General features: G+C 46.8%; 1 protein-coding gene across 2 annotated transcripts in view; it reads right to left on the bottom strand.

Annotated features, from left to right (window-relative positions):
* Positions 1-16781, bottom strand: part of LOC112232799 (neurogenic locus notch homolog protein 1-like) — a 58779-nt gene that overhangs the window by 7764 nt on the left and 34234 nt on the right. For both annotated transcript variants that reach the window (XM_042320470.1, XM_042320471.1), the window contains exons 13-27: positions 14250-14442; positions 13900-14045; positions 13645-13758; positions 12681-12800; positions 11040-11192; positions 10551-10779; positions 10071-10272; positions 9567-9720; positions 9183-9367; positions 8545-8677; positions 4740-4997; positions 2138-2250; positions 1394-1965; positions 726-1157; positions 259-407 (exon numbers count right to left, since the gene is read on the bottom strand). In XM_042320470.1, coding sequence (XP_042176404.1) covers positions 259-407; positions 726-1157; positions 1394-1965; positions 2138-2250; positions 4740-4997; positions 8545-8677; positions 9183-9367; positions 9567-9720; positions 10071-10272; positions 10551-10779; positions 11040-11192; positions 12681-12800; positions 13645-13758; positions 13900-14045; positions 14250-14442 — 3153 coding nt within the window. The remainder of the gene's footprint in view (positions 1-258; positions 408-725; positions 1158-1393; positions 1966-2137; positions 2251-4739; positions 4998-8544; positions 8678-9182; positions 9368-9566; positions 9721-10070; positions 10273-10550; positions 10780-11039; positions 11193-12680; positions 12801-13644; positions 13759-13899; positions 14046-14249; positions 14443-16781) is intronic.

Raw genomic sequence — 16781 nt, 5'->3', positions numbered from 1 at the left:
CATTGTTGAATGAAATACACACTCAAAGAACACCATATCACCCTTTTGTTGTGTTGGAGGGTTAAGACCTAGGGGATGAATACCTTCTGTGTGTGTGTGTGTGTGTGTGTGTGTGTGTGTGTGTGTGTGTGTGTGTGTGTGTGTGTGTGTGTGTGTGTGGGCTGAGGTATGATTAAAGGGGCATTAGGGGTGCAAACCTTGGGTGTTGCAGCAGTACCCTGTTAGTGACTGTTAGCATGGAAGAAGATAGAAACTCACTGTGAACAGCCTCTATGATGTAGGGAATATTGAGGTTTCCACTGGAGGCCAGGGCCCCCAGGAAGGCTGCTACATCAGTGGCACTCTGGAAGCACTCTGTGGACTGCTGAAAGCACTGGCGGTTGTCAATCTCCAGGTACACTATGGAGCTGTGGAGGACAGAGTCATATTATACACATTAGACCTGATCTAAAGCCCAGAGAGAAGGTTGTAGAGCACAATAGTTTCAGTTCACAGAACAAGCAGAAGTTCTTAGAAAGCCAGACACTGATATATTTGTTATATAATCATCTATTGTGATGGAAACTAAAGATATGGAAGGCCAGTTTTCTTTCCACAACAAATAGCTTAGTCCTTGCTTGACTTTCACATTTTAGATTCATGACAATGTGAGGTTTGCATGAAAATTCAGCTGAAATCCAGATTCCAAATGAGGATTGTTTCCAGAACATTTCTCTAATCCTTACCCTTTGATCAGCATGGGGTCCAGCTCCCTGCGTCTGCGGCTGTTTTCACTGGCTATAGTATACAGGCTATTCCTCATGGAGCTGAGCATGGTGCCAGGGATCTCTGTCCAACCCACTGAGCGCTTTATGTTGTGTTTGTTCAGCTCCTGCTCACTGCCGTAGTACGAGTAGATCATCATCTCTCCCTTGGAGTCCTGCCGGAACACCACGTTAGTGTGGAGTACGCGGCTCAGCTCGCGCAGGAAGCCAAGCGAGTTGTTCCGGAGCTGGTCGGGCATGATGTGGACCACGATGACCAGGCGGCCCACCGCCAGCTTCTCTGGCATGTTGTTGGCACAGTCCAGACCATCCCACTCACACTCAGCGTTGTTGCAGCCCTGGTCACAGTGGCCGTCCGCATAGTGGTCTTTACAGTACTGGTCGTACAGAGGGCTGGAGAGATGAGAGATTAGAGTATCATTCAGTATGACTTTTAATGGAATGTATAATGATGAAAGAAAAGCTTGTATCTCTGCTCAGCCTTTATTCATCCTCTATTCTCTACAGCATTAGATGAATCAGGTGAGTTATAGAAGGTCTGGAGCTGAACCCTGCATAGCTAGTAGCTCTCCATGTGGACTGGCCTCCCCTTAGCTAGTATTCAGTGTTTAGACCCTGATGACACTCACTTGCACTGGCCCTCCAGGTTCTGACAGTCAAAGCCATCGTAGAGACAGCCGGCGTTGTTGCACTGCTCGTCACACTTCCCGTCATTGAAGTAGCGCCAGCACTGCAGGGACGACGTGCAGTTCTTCCACGGGTCGTTGAAGTTGAGCGAGCAGTCGCCCCCGTCCCAGCCACATGCGTGGTTGTTACACAAGGTATCACAGTACTTGTTCCCCTTTCTTTCCTCACACTGGGGGATCTCACAGCTCACCTCCACCTCCGGCGGTGGGGTGATGTCACGGCCGAACCCGCCCAGGAAGCTGTAGTCCAGGATGTGACATAGCAGGCCGTTGAAGTTGGTGGGGCATACGCAGTGGTAGTATGGCGCTTCTGAGCTGTACTCACAGGTTCCCCCGTTGTAGCAGGGGTTGGTGTTACAGGGGCTGTCTGTAGGGTATTCACACTCTGGCCCTGTGAACGAAGAGGGACAGAGACACTTGGGGCTCTTGTGTCCGGAGATGCAGGTGCCACCATTACGACAGTGGAGACTCCCACAGGAGTGGGCATCGTACTCACAGGTAGAGCCAGTGTAGCCCTGTAGAGGGGAAGGAGAGCAAATGTGTCAATCTAATACTACTAGTACTACTATTACAGTATATTTAATGAATGACAGCACAGTGTAATACATCTGCTCAATGTCTTTATATACAGTATGCGTCTTGTATGCAGTATAATATGCCAGCAGCCTTAGTTATGTGTGAACTTACAGGTGGACACTTGCAGATGAAGCCGTGAGGAGTGTTGCTGGCTACGGCACATGTCCCTCCGTTACGACAGGGTTTGCTCTTACAGCCGTCAAACACTGTGTCACAACGCTGGCCTGTAGTGTCACAGAGCAATATAGTTACATCAAGGACTGAATCCCCTTATCAATAAGCCAATCACAGGTTAACATTTAATGCCATATAGAGTAAATAATTCCAGTTGAAGTCGGAAGATTACATACAATTAGGTTGGAGTCATTAAAACTCATTTTTAAACCACTCAAACTATAGTTTTGTTAAGTCGGTTAGGACATCTACTTTGTGCATGACACAAGTCATTTTTCCAACAATTGTTTACAGACAGATTATTTCACTTATAATATCACAATTCCAGTGGGTTCTACATACACTAAGTTGACTGTGCCTTCAAACAGTTTGGAAAATTCCATAAAATTATGTAATGGCTTTAGAAGCTTCTGATTTGAGTCAATCATTTGAGTCAATTGGGGTGTAGCTGTGGATCAATTTCAAGGCCTAACTTCAAACTCAGTGCTTCTTTGCTTGACATCATGGAAAAATCAAAAGAAATCATCCAAGACATCAGAAAAAACATTGTAGACCACAAGTCTGGTTCATACTTGGGAGCAATTTCCAAACGCCTGAAGGTACCACATTCATCTGTACAAACAATAGTACACAAGTATAAACACCATGGTACCACTCAGCCATCATACCGCTCAGGAAGGAGACGAGTTCTGTCTCCTAGAAATTAACCTACTTTGGTGTGAAAAGTGCAAATCAATCCCAAAACAACAGCAAAGGACCTTGTGAAGATGCTGGAGGAAACAGGTACAAAAGTATCTATATCCATAGTAAAACGAGTCCTTTGTCAACATAACCTAAAAGGCAGCTCAGCAAGGAAGAAGCCACTGCTCCAAAACCACCATTAAAAAAACAGACTACGATTTGCAACTGCACATGAGGACAAAGATCATACTTTTTGGAGAAATGTCCTCTGGTCTGATGAAACAAAAATGGAACTGTTTGGTCATAATGACCATCGTTATGTTTGGAGGAAAAAGGGGGAGGTTTGCAAGCCGAAGAACACCATCCCAACCGTAAAGCACGGGGGTGGCAGCATCATGTTGTGGGGGTGCTTTGTTGCAGGAGGGACTGGTGCACTTCACAAAATAGACAGCATCACGAGGAGGAAAATTATATGGATATATTGAAGCAAAATCTCAAGACATCTGTCAGGAAGTTAAAGCTTGGTCGCAAATGGGTCTTCCAAATGGACAATGGCCCCAAGCATACTTCCAAAGTTGTGGCAAAATGGCTTTAGGACAACAAAGTCAAGGTATTGGAGTGGCCATCACAAAGCACTGACCTCAATCCTATAGAAAATGTGTGGTCAGAACTGAAAAGGCGCGTGCGACCAAGGAGGCCTACAAACCTGACTCAGTTTCACCAGCTCTGTCAGGAGGAATGAGACAAAATTCACCAAACTTATTGTGGGAAGATTGTGGAAGGCTGCCCAAAACGTTTGACCCAAGTTAAACAATTTAAAGGCAATGCTACCAAATACTAGTTGAGTGTATGTAAATGTCTGACCCACAGGGAATGTGATGAAAGAAATAAAAGCTGAAATAAATCAGCTGTCAGAGCAGTTTACCGATCCCTGCACCTGTACACAGCCCATTGGTAAATAGCCCACCCAACTATCTCATCCCCATTTTATTTTTGCTCTTTTGCACCCCAGTATCTCTACTTGCACATCATCATCGGCGCATCTATCACTCCAGTGTTAATGCTAAATTGTAATTATTTCGCCACTATGGCCTATTGATTGCCTTACCTCCCTAATCTACATTTGTACACACTGTATATAGATTTTTCTTTTTCTATGTGTTATTGACTGTTTTTGTCACACTCCTTTGCTTTATCTTGGCCAGGTCGCAGTTGTAAATGAGAACTTGTAAATGTAAATGAGAACTTCTCAACTAGCCTAACCGGTTAAATAAAGGTGAAATAAAATAAATATATAATAAATAAATATTCTATTATTCTGATATTTCACATTCTTAACCTCTTGAGCTTAGGGCTGAATACTGCCCCCTTTGGAGGAAGTGCGTGCCCATAGTAAACTGAAAATATTTTTTTTCCAAAATTGCTAATATATGCATATAATAATTATTATTGAATAGAAAACACTCTAAAGTTTCTAAAACGTGGTGATCCTAACTGACCTAAGACAGGGAATTTTTACGAGGATGAAATGTCAGGAATTGTGAAAAACTGAGTTTAAATGTATTTGGTTAAGGTGTATGTAAACTTCCGACCTCTATCTTCTGGTGCTATATACTATAGAAAAACAGTGACGAGGTGTTATATATATATTTCTTTACTGTTGGGATTTCTCCTGCAAGTCCAATGATTTGTCTCGAAAAAGACAGAAAAATGTCAGACTAAATTAACTTAGTTTGTTCTTGCTTTCCCAAATAAACCCCATGAAATAATTGGAATTGACATGAAACTAAACCCAACCCCACTCCCAAGTCACTCTCCAGTCAGAAGAGCCAACATGTCTGATGGTTATATATGTTACCTGTGTATCCGGTACGGCAATCACAGCGGTAGTTGTTGGTGAGCTGGACGCAGTTGTGTGTCCCGCGGGTGTCACATGGGTTGGACAGGCACTCGTTGACGTCCCCCTCACAGCGCTCCCCTACGTAGCCGGCGGGACAGATACAGTGGTAACCTCCCACCCTGTCCACACACTTCCCCTTGTTGAAGCACTTGGGCTCGTTGGTGACGGGGTCTGTGAAGGGGTTGCAGTCGTCTATGTTGATCTCACAGTGAACGCCTGCGAGGTAGAGGACGGGGCGGGAGAGAGCAGAGGAACAGTCAGCCTCTTCTAAAGCACTCAGCTGGGACACCACCACATGGGATCAAGAAGGATGGATGTACTACCTGCACTTGTTCAATACATCTTTTCATTTACCGTTTCAAAATGTTTCTCTTGTTTGCTTCTATAAAACCTTTTTTGGCCACATTCATTTCACCAGTACTTTAGCTGACCAACAAGACACACTCCCTTCATGTCCGGGAGAGAAATCAATCCCGTATTTGACGGGGACGAGAGTTTCGGACATGTGCTGGACGCTGTTAAGCCCTAATTAATGAAGTGTGGTGGATTGAGAGCGAGAGCGAGTGAGAGAGAGAGAGGGCGGAGAGGAACAGTGGAGACCGGGGGGAGAGAGGAATAGACAGAGAGAGAGTGAGAGAGAGAGGGCGGAGAGGAACAGTGGAGACCGGGGGAGAGAGGAATAGACAGAGAGAGAGTGAGAGAGAGAGGGCGGAGAGGAACAGTGGAGACCGGGGGAGAGAGGAATAGACAGAGAGAGAGTGAGAGAGAGAGGGCGGAGAGGAACAGTGGAGACCGGGGGAGAGAGGAATAGACAGAGAGAGAGTGAGAGAGGGCGGAGAGGAACAGTGGAGACCGGGGGAGAGAGGAATAGACAGAGAGAGAGTGAGAGAGAGGGCGGAGAGGAACAGTGGAGACCGGGGGAGAGAGGAATAGACAGAGAGCGAGTGAGAGAGAGAGGGCGGAGAGGAACAGTGGAGACCGGGGGAGAGAGGAATAGACAGAGAGAGAGTGAGAGAGAGAGGGCGGAGAGGAACAGTGGAGACCGGGGGAGAGGAATAGACAGAGAGAGAGTGAGAGAGAGAGGGCGGAGAGGAACAGTGGAGACCGGGGGAGAGAGGAATAGACAGAGAGAGAGTGAGAGAGGGCGGAGAGGAACAGTGGAGACCGGGGGAGAGAGGAATAGACAGAGAGAGAGTGAGAGAGAGGGCGGAGAGGAACAGTGGAGACCGGGGGAGAGAGGAATAGACAGAGAGCGAGTGAGAGAGAGGGCGGAGAGGAACAGTGGAGTCCGGGGGAGAGAGGAATAGACAGAGAGCGAGTGAGAGAGAGGGCGGAGAGGAACAGTGGAGACCGGGGGAGAGAGGAATAGACAGAGAGCGAGTGAGAGAGAGGGCGGAGAGGAACAGTGGAGACCGGGGGAGAGAGGAATAGACAGAGAGAGAGTGAGAGAGAGAGGGCGGAGAGGAACAGTGGAGACCGGGGGAGAGAGGAATAGACGGAGAGAGAGTGGGAGAGAGAGGGCGGAGAGGAACAGTGGAGACCGGGGAGAGAGAGGAATAGACGGAGAGAGAGGGCGGAGAGGAACAGTGGAGACCGGGGGAGAGAGGAATAGACGGAGAGAGAGTGGGAGAGAGAGGGCGGAGAGGAACAGTGGAGACCGGGGGAGAGAGGAATAGACGGAGAGAGAGTGAGAGAGAGAGGGCGGAGAGGAACAGTGGAGACCGGGGGAGAGAGGAATAGACGGAGAGAGAGTAGGAGAGAGAGGGCGGAGAGGAACAGTGGAGACCGGGGGAGAAAGGAATAGACGGAGAGAGAGTGGGAGAGAGAGGGCGGAGAGGAACAGTGGAGACCGGGGAGAAAGGAATAGACGGAGAGAGAGTGAGAGAGAGAGTGCGGAGAGGAACAGTGGAGACCGGGGGAGAGAGGAATAGACAGAGAGAGAGTGAGAGAGAGAGGGCGGAGAGGAACAGTGGAGACCGGGGGGAGAGGAATAGACAGAAAGAGAGTGAGAGAGAGAGGGCGGAGAGGAACAGTGGAGACCGGGGAGAGAGGAATAGACAGAGAGAGAGTGGGAGAGAGAGGGCGGAGAGGAACAGTGGAGTCCGGGGGAGAGAGGAATAGACAGAGAGCGAGTGAGAGAGAGGGCGGAGAGGAACAGTGGAGACCGGGGGAGAGAGGAATAGACAGAGAGAGAGTGAGAGAGAGAGGGCGGAGAGGAACAGTGGAGACCGGGGGAGAGAGGAATAGACGGAGAGAGAGTGGGAGAGAGAGGGCGGAGAGGAACAGTGGAGACCGGGGGAGAGAGGAATAGACGGAGAGAGAGTGGGAGAGAGAGGGCGGAGAGGAACAGTGGAGACCGGGGGAGAGAGGAATAGACGGAGAGAGAGTGGGAGAGAGAGGGCGGAGAGGAACAGTGGAGACCGGGGGAGAGAGGAATAGACAGAGAGAGAGTGTGAGAGAGAGGGCGGAGAGGAACAGTGGAGACCGGGGGAGAGAGGAATAGACGGAGAGAGAGTGGGAGAGAGAGGGCGGAGAGGAACAGTGGAGACCGGGGGAGAGAGGAATAGACGGAGAGAGAGTGGGAGAGAGAGGGCGGAGAGGAACAGTGGAGACCGGGGGAGAGAGGAATAGACAGAGAGAGAGTGAGAGAGAGGGCGGAGAGGAACAGTGGAGACCGGGGGAGAGAGGAATAGACAGAGAGAGAGTGAGAGAGAGAGGGCGGAGAGGAACAGTGGAGACCGGGGGAGAGAGGAATAGACGGAGAGAGAGTGGGAGAGAGAGGGCAGAGAGGAACAGTGGAGACCGGGGGAGAGAGGAATAGACGGAGAGAGAGTGAGAGAGAGAGGGCGGAGAGGAACAGTGGAGACCGGGGGAGAGAGGAATAGACGGAGAGAGAGTGGGAGAGAGAGGGCGGAGAGGAACAGTGGAGACCGGGGGAGAGAGGAATAGACGGAGAGAGAGTGGGAGAGAGAGGGGCGGAGAGGAACAGTGGAGACCGGGGGAGAGAGGAATAGACGGAGAGAGAGTGGGAGAGAGAGGGCGGAGAGGAACAGTGGAGACCGGGGGAGAGAGGAATAGACGGAGAGAGAGTGAGAGAGAGAGGGCGGAGAGGAACAGTGGAGACCGGGGGAGAAAGGAATAGACGGAGAGAGAGAGTGGGAGAGAGAGGGCGGAGAGGAACAGTGGAGACCGGGGGAGAGAGGAATAGACGGAGAGAGAGTGAGAGAGAGAGGGCGGAGAGGAACAGTGGAGACCGGGGGAGAGAGCAATAGACGGAGAGAGAGTGGGAGAGAGAGGGCGGAGAGGAACAGTGGAGACCGGGGGAGAGAGCAATAGACGGAGAGAGAGTGGGAGAGAGAGGGCGGAGAGGAACAGTGGAGACCGGGGGAGAGAGGAATAGACAGAGAGAGAGTGAGAGAGAGAGTGCGGAGAGGAACAGTGGAGACCGGGGGAGAGAGGAATAGACAGAGAGAGAGTGAGAGAGAGAGGGCGGAGAGGAACAGTGGAGACCGGGGGAGAGAGGAATAGACAGAGAGAGAGTGGGAGAGAGAGGGCGGAGAGGAACAGTGGAGACCGGGGGAGAGAGAGGAATAGACAGAGAGAGAGTGGGAGAGAGAGGGCGGAGAGGAACAGTGGAGTCCGGGGGGAGAGAGGAATAGACGGAGAGAGAGTGGGAGGCTGGAGAGGAGCACAGAAAGAGGGATAGAGAGAAAGAGGGGGGTGGTGTGGAAGAGTGTGTGGAGGTGGGTGGCGGGGCCCTGACCTTGGGTTCCCCTGGGACAGGAGCATTTGTAGGTATTGATCAGGTCAATGCAGGTGCCTCCGTTCTGGCACGGCTGGGAGAAACACTCATTGATCTCATTGGAGCAGTTGGTGCCGACGTATCCCGGCACACACTAGGAGAGGAGAGGGAAAAGATAAATCAATGAGTGACATGAAACAAGGCTGTTTCTGTTTACCTGGTTGTTTTGCCAGTTCTCTGCACAGGACAGCAAATCCTCTTTCATCAGAGATCTACATAAATTAACAGTTTGTGAGTCTGTTAATAAACAACCTTTTGTCATCAGTTTGGATACAGAGTTTGATAGGACTTTTTGTTGTTGTTGAAAGAACACCCACACACTCATTTATTTTCTGATTTAAATCATTCAATGGAAAGTGAGCATGACTGACAATGTTTCTACAAGACCAAGACCAGGAAACACACACTTTTTTGGCCACATGAATCGCTGTTCAGTCTAGGTATAATTTCTACATTAGGCTACATTTGTTATGCATTTCACCCAGCACCTGTGAAAAATTGGATTAAATTAAATTTGATGTAACTTAATTAGGACAATTCGTACCAATTGGATGTAATGTGCATTAGTGACAGTGCTGTGTTCCTAGTGAGCAGCCTACCTTGCAGGAGTACCCTCCTAGAAAGTCAGTGCAGGTGGCTCCACTCTGACAGGGGTTGGGGATGCACTCATCCACCTGCTCCTCACAGTAGCTGCCTGTGTAACCTGCCTGGCAGTGGCAGTAGTGGGTGTTCCCCGCATCCAGACACTGGCCTGAGTTACGACACAGAGCAATTACCTCCACACCTGGAGGGCAGAGAGATGGGGAGGGGAAGAGAGGGGAGATCAGTATGTAGTCTGTGTTTTGTTAAGTGTTGTGAAATGAATTGCATAGTGATGATTGAGGCTAACACAAACACACACACACACGCCTCAAACACACACACACCTCATACATGCAGAAGGACAGACACACAAACATCCTCCTTCACACCCCCAGTGTTACCTCTCTGTTTGGCTGCCACCTCGCAGGAGACGCTTGGCACATCACAGTAGAGCCCTGTCCAGCCAGTCTGGCACTCACAGCTGTAAGTAGTGCCAGTCTGCCAACAGGTGCCCCCGTTCTGACATGGGGACGAGTCACACCAGCGTACCAGATTCTGAGGAGACACACACACCATAGACAGTTAGCTGACAGGGGGACATGTTTCTGTAAGTAAGCATGTACACTGTTGTCTCACAGATAAAACATTACCCACTGGGCACAGACATAAATTCAACGTCTATTTCACGTTGGTTCATCGTAAATTCATTGAAATGACATGGAATCAACTTTGATTCAACCAGTGTGTGCCCAGTGGGCTGTAGCTTATAACTACAGTTATTTATACCACCTTTATTTAGCCAAGTACATGATCCATAAAAGCACATTTTACTTGACAATAACAACCTGGTATATAGCCTACAGTTAGTCTACTGTAAAGTCAGCGTGACTGGGCCTATACTGTACCTGGCAGTTGAGGCCAGTGTAGCCCTGGGGACAGATGCACTTGTAGGTGCCATAGCTGTCCTGGCAGGTGCCTCCGTTCAGGCAGGGTCTGGAGTCACACTCGTTGATGTCGTGTTGGCAGTAGCTGCCAGTGAAGCCAGGTGGACACAGGCAGGTGTAGGTGTTGATGCCGTCCACACACGTCCCACCGTTGAAACAAGAGCTGTTAAACAAAACATCCACAAAGCAATACCAGACGTGTCATTCAAAAACCAAATTCAATTCACTTTAAAACATGGTAAGTCCAATTAGTGAAATGAATTGAGAGTGAATATCCTGGGCTATAATGGGATATTTGAGTCATTCAACTTTCTGCCACAGGGGGCAGAAGTGGACAAGAGAAAGTAGTTTGGAGATGCATTCATCGTTTGTGACAGAGACGCAACAGGCCATGTGAGGAAAGAGAAATCCAAACTAAATAGGAATTCAAGCTCCCTTTACCTCTCAGTGCAGTCAGGTGTGTTGTTCTCACAGTGTATCCCACTGAAGCCAGGTGGACAGGTGCAGGTGTAGCTGTTGACACAGTCTGTACAGTTGGCTCCATTCTTACATGGGTTACTGTCACACTCGTTGATGTCCTCCTCACACTTAGTGCCACGGAAACCAAGCAGGCAGGTGCACGCAAAGTTGTCCACCTCGTCCCGACAGAAACCTCCATTGCTGCAGGGGTCTATGGGGGAAGAGAGCGGGGAGATAGGTTAGCTTATAACTTAGCAGACTGGCTGCAACTCAATAGTCTTGACTAGCTTCCTTTCCTTATGTTTTACTGACATGAAAGAACATGACAGGATTTATAGAGATGTGGTGGCCTTTCACCTATCAGTCATGAAATAAAAGAGACAGGGGGCCACTTTAGAGTATTGAGACACGACCACTGTCTCATTGTAACCTGTTTTTATGATGAAGTCATGAAGATGATAGGAGACTTACTGGGCTTACAGTCGTCAATGTTGGTCTCACAGTTGCGGCCAGCATAACCGGCCTTGCAGCCACAGCGGTAGTTGCCTTTGGTGTTCTCACAGGTGGCCCCATTGAGACAGGGGTTCTTTACACACTCGTTAATGTCCACTTCACAGGTCTGTCCTAGAGAGGGTAGAGGAAAGGAGAGAGTGGAGAGGTTTACTACACAGCACTGAGATCATTTGCCCATTTTCATAATTTTATATAGACATATTTGGTATGATAACATACAGATAACCTAATACAGATAACGTACATATACTGCCTTCAGAATGTATTCATACCCCTTGACTTATTGCATTTTGTTGTGTTACAGACGGAATTCAAAATGGATTCAATCGATTTTCTTTCACCCATCTACACACAATACCCTGTAATGACAAAGTGAAAACATGTTTTTTTAAATTGTATATTAAAAATAAAATACTGAAATATCTAATCTACATAAGTATTCACACCCCTTAGTCAACACTTTATAGAAGCACCTTTGGTGGCGATTACAGCTCTGAATCTTTTTGGGATTGTACAGTATCTGCCCATTATTTATTTTTTAATTCGTCAAGCTCTGTCAAGTTGATTGTTGATCATGGCTAGACACCCATTTCATGTCTTGACATAGATCTTCAAGCAGATTTAAGTCAAAACTGTGACTAGGCCACTCAGGAACATTCAATGTCGTCTTGGTAAGTAACTCCAGTGTATAATTGGCCTTGTGTTTGAGGTTATTGCTGAAATGCAAAATTGTCTCCCAGTGTCTGTTGGAAAGCAGACTGAACCAGGTTTTCCTCTAGGATTTTGCCTGTGCTTATAGCTGTATTGTGGGTTTTTTTATCCTAAAAAACTCCCTAGTCCTTGCCGATGAAAAGTATTCCCATAACATGATGCAGCCACCACCATGTTTGAACATATGAAGAATGGTACTCGGTGATGTGTTGTGTTGGATTTGCGCCCAAACATAAAGCATTGTGTTCAGGACATAACATTCATTTCTTTGCCACATTTTTTGCAGTTTTACTTCAGTGCCTTACTGCAAACAGGATGCATGTTTTGTAATATTTTTATTCTGTACAGGCTTCCTTCTTTTCACTCTGTCATTTAGGTTAGTATTGTGGAGTAACTACAATGTTGTTGATCCATCCACAGGTTTCTCTCATCACAGCCATTCAACTTTGTAAGTGATTTAAAGTCACCATTGGTGTTTTAAAGTCACCATCCCTGAGCAGTTTCCTTCTGAAAAACCTCTCTGGTCTTTGTGGTAGAATCTGTGCTCAAAATGCACTACTCGATTGAAGACCCTTACAGATTGTATGTTGTGTGAGGTACAGAGATGGGGTAGTCATTCAGAAATCCTGTTAACCACTAGTATTGAACTTATTGACTCAAGACATTTCAGCAATTGTTTTTGTTGTTGTTGTAATTACCAACTTCCACTTTAACATTATGGGGTATTGTGTGTAGATCAGTGACACAAAATCTCAATTGAATAAATGTTTTATTCAGGATGTAACACAACAAAATGTGAAAGGGGTAAAGGGCTGGGGAAACTTTCTGAAGGCACTGTACATGCACAGGAATTACATATAATCTACTGTAAATATATTGCTCGCTCACCTTGCCAGCCCTCTGGACACACACAGGAGAAGCTCTCGTAGTCTTCAGACTCCTGACACTCACCTCCGTTCTTGCAGGGCTTGGGGCTGCAGGGTGCCAGCAGGGTCTCACAGTTCTCACCTATCACACACACACACACACACACACACACACATTTTTAGATCATGGACATGAACTGTTCAATATTATTGTTCTCATATTATTATCGTGTCTAATATTATTGTTTTCAGAACCAGAGTATCGTAACTGGAAGTAGTGGGTGTCTGGATACTGGATAGATCGCCCTACATAGATAATGCTTTTATTGGACATTTAAATACACACTTCATTCAGGAGGCTTCTTGCCCACAGTGAAAAGGTCTGTGAGTGTTAGAGAGCAGAGCTGTTTGGGCCCATGGAGACATTTCCCTATCTGTCTGTTTCCACGACACCCAGCACGGACAGGAAGCAGGCTGGAGTTTCCTGCTATTGTCAAGGCATTTGCTGTTCTGTGAGACAGGAAGTCTGCAAACAGGAAATGTGACAAGCAGCTGGGCCGTTCAGTTCCCACCCCTCCGTCACACAACCAGAGTCACTATTATTCCAGCTCTCAACGCAGGGTGGAATTTTCCAAAAAGAAAACTCAGGGAATAAATAAAAAGGTTGTCCAAAGGCAGTCAGTCCATCATTATCTGTTTTATCAAATAATACGAGGGAGGAATGGATGTGAGGACTTCTTAACAATATTTCCCTGTACTGTTATCAGGGACACAACGTCAACACAACAGATGCTGGAGTTTTAGCCAAGAGGAAGTCTTGCTGCTGGACATTCATTGACAGCTTGGTCTTCCGGAGCATGTTTTTCCTGTATGTCTAATGCCTTAGAGAAGCTAGAACTTTGAGCACCACAGCAAGGAAATACCAAAACATTACGCTTAGATAGACAATCAGACATATATTTCACAATAGCCAAATATGTTCATACCGGTATATGGCAGTAGGCAGTTGCACTTGTACGCAGAGACATCATCGATGCAGGTCCCTTGGTTCAGGCAGGGATTGGAGGCACATTCGTTAATGTTGGTCTGACAGCTTGGACCTGGGATCAAAAGGTCAAGAAGTTATCAAGCACATGAGTTTGAGTTAAGAGTTAAGGTCAAATAGATCAAAACAATACAAAATGTATTGATGGTGGGATTGCAATCTCGAGGACCATACACACGTACACACACTTACTCACCAGTGAAGCCGATTCTGCAGGAGCAGACATATCCGCTCGTCATATCCTTGCAGGTGCCTCCGTTCATGCAGGGGTTGGACTCACACTCGTTGTTGTTGATGTCACAGTTCTTGCCACTCCAGCCATTGTCACACAGACAGTTGTAACTAAGGAAAAGATGGGAAAGCTCAATATCAGAGTAACAGACACTAAATTCCACTTTGAGTCCTCAAATCCACAGCTTTTATGAATACTTAGGGATTTACTGTAGATATATTCATACCATACATGTAAGGAAGATTTCTAGATTTAAACGAGACACAACTTAGTGATTTGCTTGGCATTGAAACAGATGAGAAAGACAGACTCACCCATTGACTTTGTCCTGACAGTGGCCATGGATACACGGGTTGCTAAGGCACTCATTGATCTGGGAGAAGCAGGTGGTGTCATGGTAACCCTCTGGACACAGACAGGTGAAGCTGTTGATGCCATCGATGCAGGTGCCACCGTTGTGACACGGGTGTAGGGCACATTCGTCAAGGTTGATGTTGCACATGGTCCCTGTGAACCAGAACCCATTAAAATGTTTACTTCTCTGACCTCTCGTACAGTAGTGTCTCAACTTTATAGCACAAGGAACATGTACAGTTTACAAACTGATTCAATTGGTGTTAGAAAATGATACAGGTAACTGCCAAGGTAAAGAAAAAACCAACAAAGTGTCTTAATGGGTCATCGGGCCACCACGAGCCAGAACAGCTTCAATGCACCGTGGATAGATTCTACAAGTCTGAAACTCTATAGGGGAGATTCGACACCATTCTTCCACCATAAATTCCAACATTTGGTGTTTTGTTGATGTGATGGAAATGCTGTCTTAGGTGGCTCCAGAATCTCCCATAAGTGTTCAATTGGGTTAAGATCTGGTGACTGAGACAGCCATGGTATATGGTTTACATCGTTTTCATACTCATAAAATCATTCAGTGACCCCTCGTGCCCTGTGGACAGGGGAATTGTCATCGTATGGGGTAATAGCCATTGGTAGCCTGCCCAGGATTTTCTTACATGACCCTAAGCATGATGGGATGTTAACTGCTTAATTAACTCAGGAATAGGGTTGCACATTTTGGGGAATATTCAGAGGTGGAAACTTTCCGTGGGAATTAACGGGAATATATGGGAATTAACGGAAATACATTCAAATTAATATTAATACCATTTAAATGTAGATGTTTTTTGATTGGATATATTTACCATATCATATGGAGACAGAAACATAAACATTTAACCTTATCATAAGTAATTGCAAATGATTAAATCCTTCCAATATCATTTTTTTTAAACTATTTAGTTATGAATTGAACTTTAATTAAATGAGTTGACTCTTCACATGGGATGATTTCACTGTACATCAAAAGAAAGGGAATATTGAATGATCCCCAATGATCCATCACATCTCCTAAAAATGTTTTCAACATACATCTGTAAAATTAATAGTCTAGAAACTAAAGCTTTGGTTGTCTTCCTCTCAGGCTTCCATGTCTTCTCCCTGGACCTCATCAATGTCCAACTCCTTGAACATCAGACTCTGAGGCCTCATCTTCACTGTCACTTTCAAACCTTGTTGAGTATGGCTCTTTTTCAGTCTCAAAAAGCCTCAAATTTGCCCGGATGGGGACCAACTTTTCAACCCTTGTATTGGTCAGCCTGTTGTGTGCTTTGGTGTGTGTGTTCCCAAACAAGGACCAGTTGCGCTCTGAGGCGGCTGATGTTGGTGGGATTTGGAGGATGATGGTGGCATCAGGGGAAAGAGCCACAGATCCAAAGTCCATTCCATCAGGTGGCTGATGAGATATGTCGGCACGACTGCCATATTGCAGCTCCATCCTAAAGCCCTTGCTTGGAAGTGTACTTCGCCAGACAGCCAAGAACATTTCCCTCATCCAGGCCAAGGTGGCGAGACAGGGTAGAGATGACACCATACGCCTTGTTGATCTCTGCATCAGACAGGATGCTCTTGCCAGCATACTTGGTGTCCAACATGTACGCTGCGGTGTGTATGGGCTTCAGGCTGAAGTCTTCAAGCTTTTTGATGTATTTCAGGACTGCAGTTTCCTCTTCATGGAGCAACAGTGAAGTGGGCAGGGCAGTATGGATTTCTTCTCTTACATCTGCAAGCAGAGTCTGAACACAGACAGGATGGTATTGTCTCCCTCAATACATGCAATGGCTACTGCTATAGGTTTCAGGCTGCTTACCACTCTCTCCCAAAATACATCATCCAGGAGGATCCTCTTTGATGGGGCTGTCCATATCGGCAGACTGTGATATCACCATTTCTTGGAGAGACTCCTTCCCCTCCAGGAGACTGTCAAACATGATGACAACACCACCCCAATGGGTGTTGCTGGGCAGCTTCAATGTGGTGCTCTTATTCTTCTCACTTTGCTTGGTGAGGTATATTGCTGCTGTAACTTGATGACCCTTCACATACCTAACCATTTCCTTGGCTCTCTTGTAGAGTGTATCCATTGTTTTCAGTGCCATGATGTCCTTGAGGAGCAGATTCAATGCATGAGAAGCATAGCCAATGGGTGTGATGTGAGGGTAGGACTCCTCCACTTTAACCCAGCAGCCTTCATTTTCGCAGCATTGTCTGTCACCAGTGCAAATACCTTCGGTGGTCCAAGGTCATTGATGACTGCCTTCAGCTCATCTGCAATGTAGAGACCAGTGTGTCTGTTGTCCCTTGCATCTGTGCTCTTGTAGAATACTGGTTGAGGGGTGGAGATGATGCAGTTAATTATTCCTTGGCCACAAACATTCGACCACCCATCAGAGATGATTGCAATAGTCTGCTTTCTCTATGATTTGCTTGACCTTCACTTGAACTCGGTT

This window comes from Oncorhynchus tshawytscha, linkage group LG04, assembly GCF_018296145.1.
Source record: "Oncorhynchus tshawytscha isolate Ot180627B linkage group LG04, Otsh_v2.0, whole genome shotgun sequence".
Classification (NCBI taxonomy): domain Eukaryota; kingdom Metazoa; phylum Chordata; class Actinopteri; order Salmoniformes; family Salmonidae; genus Oncorhynchus; species Oncorhynchus tshawytscha.
This window is presented reverse-complemented; position numbering and strand designations above follow the sequence as displayed.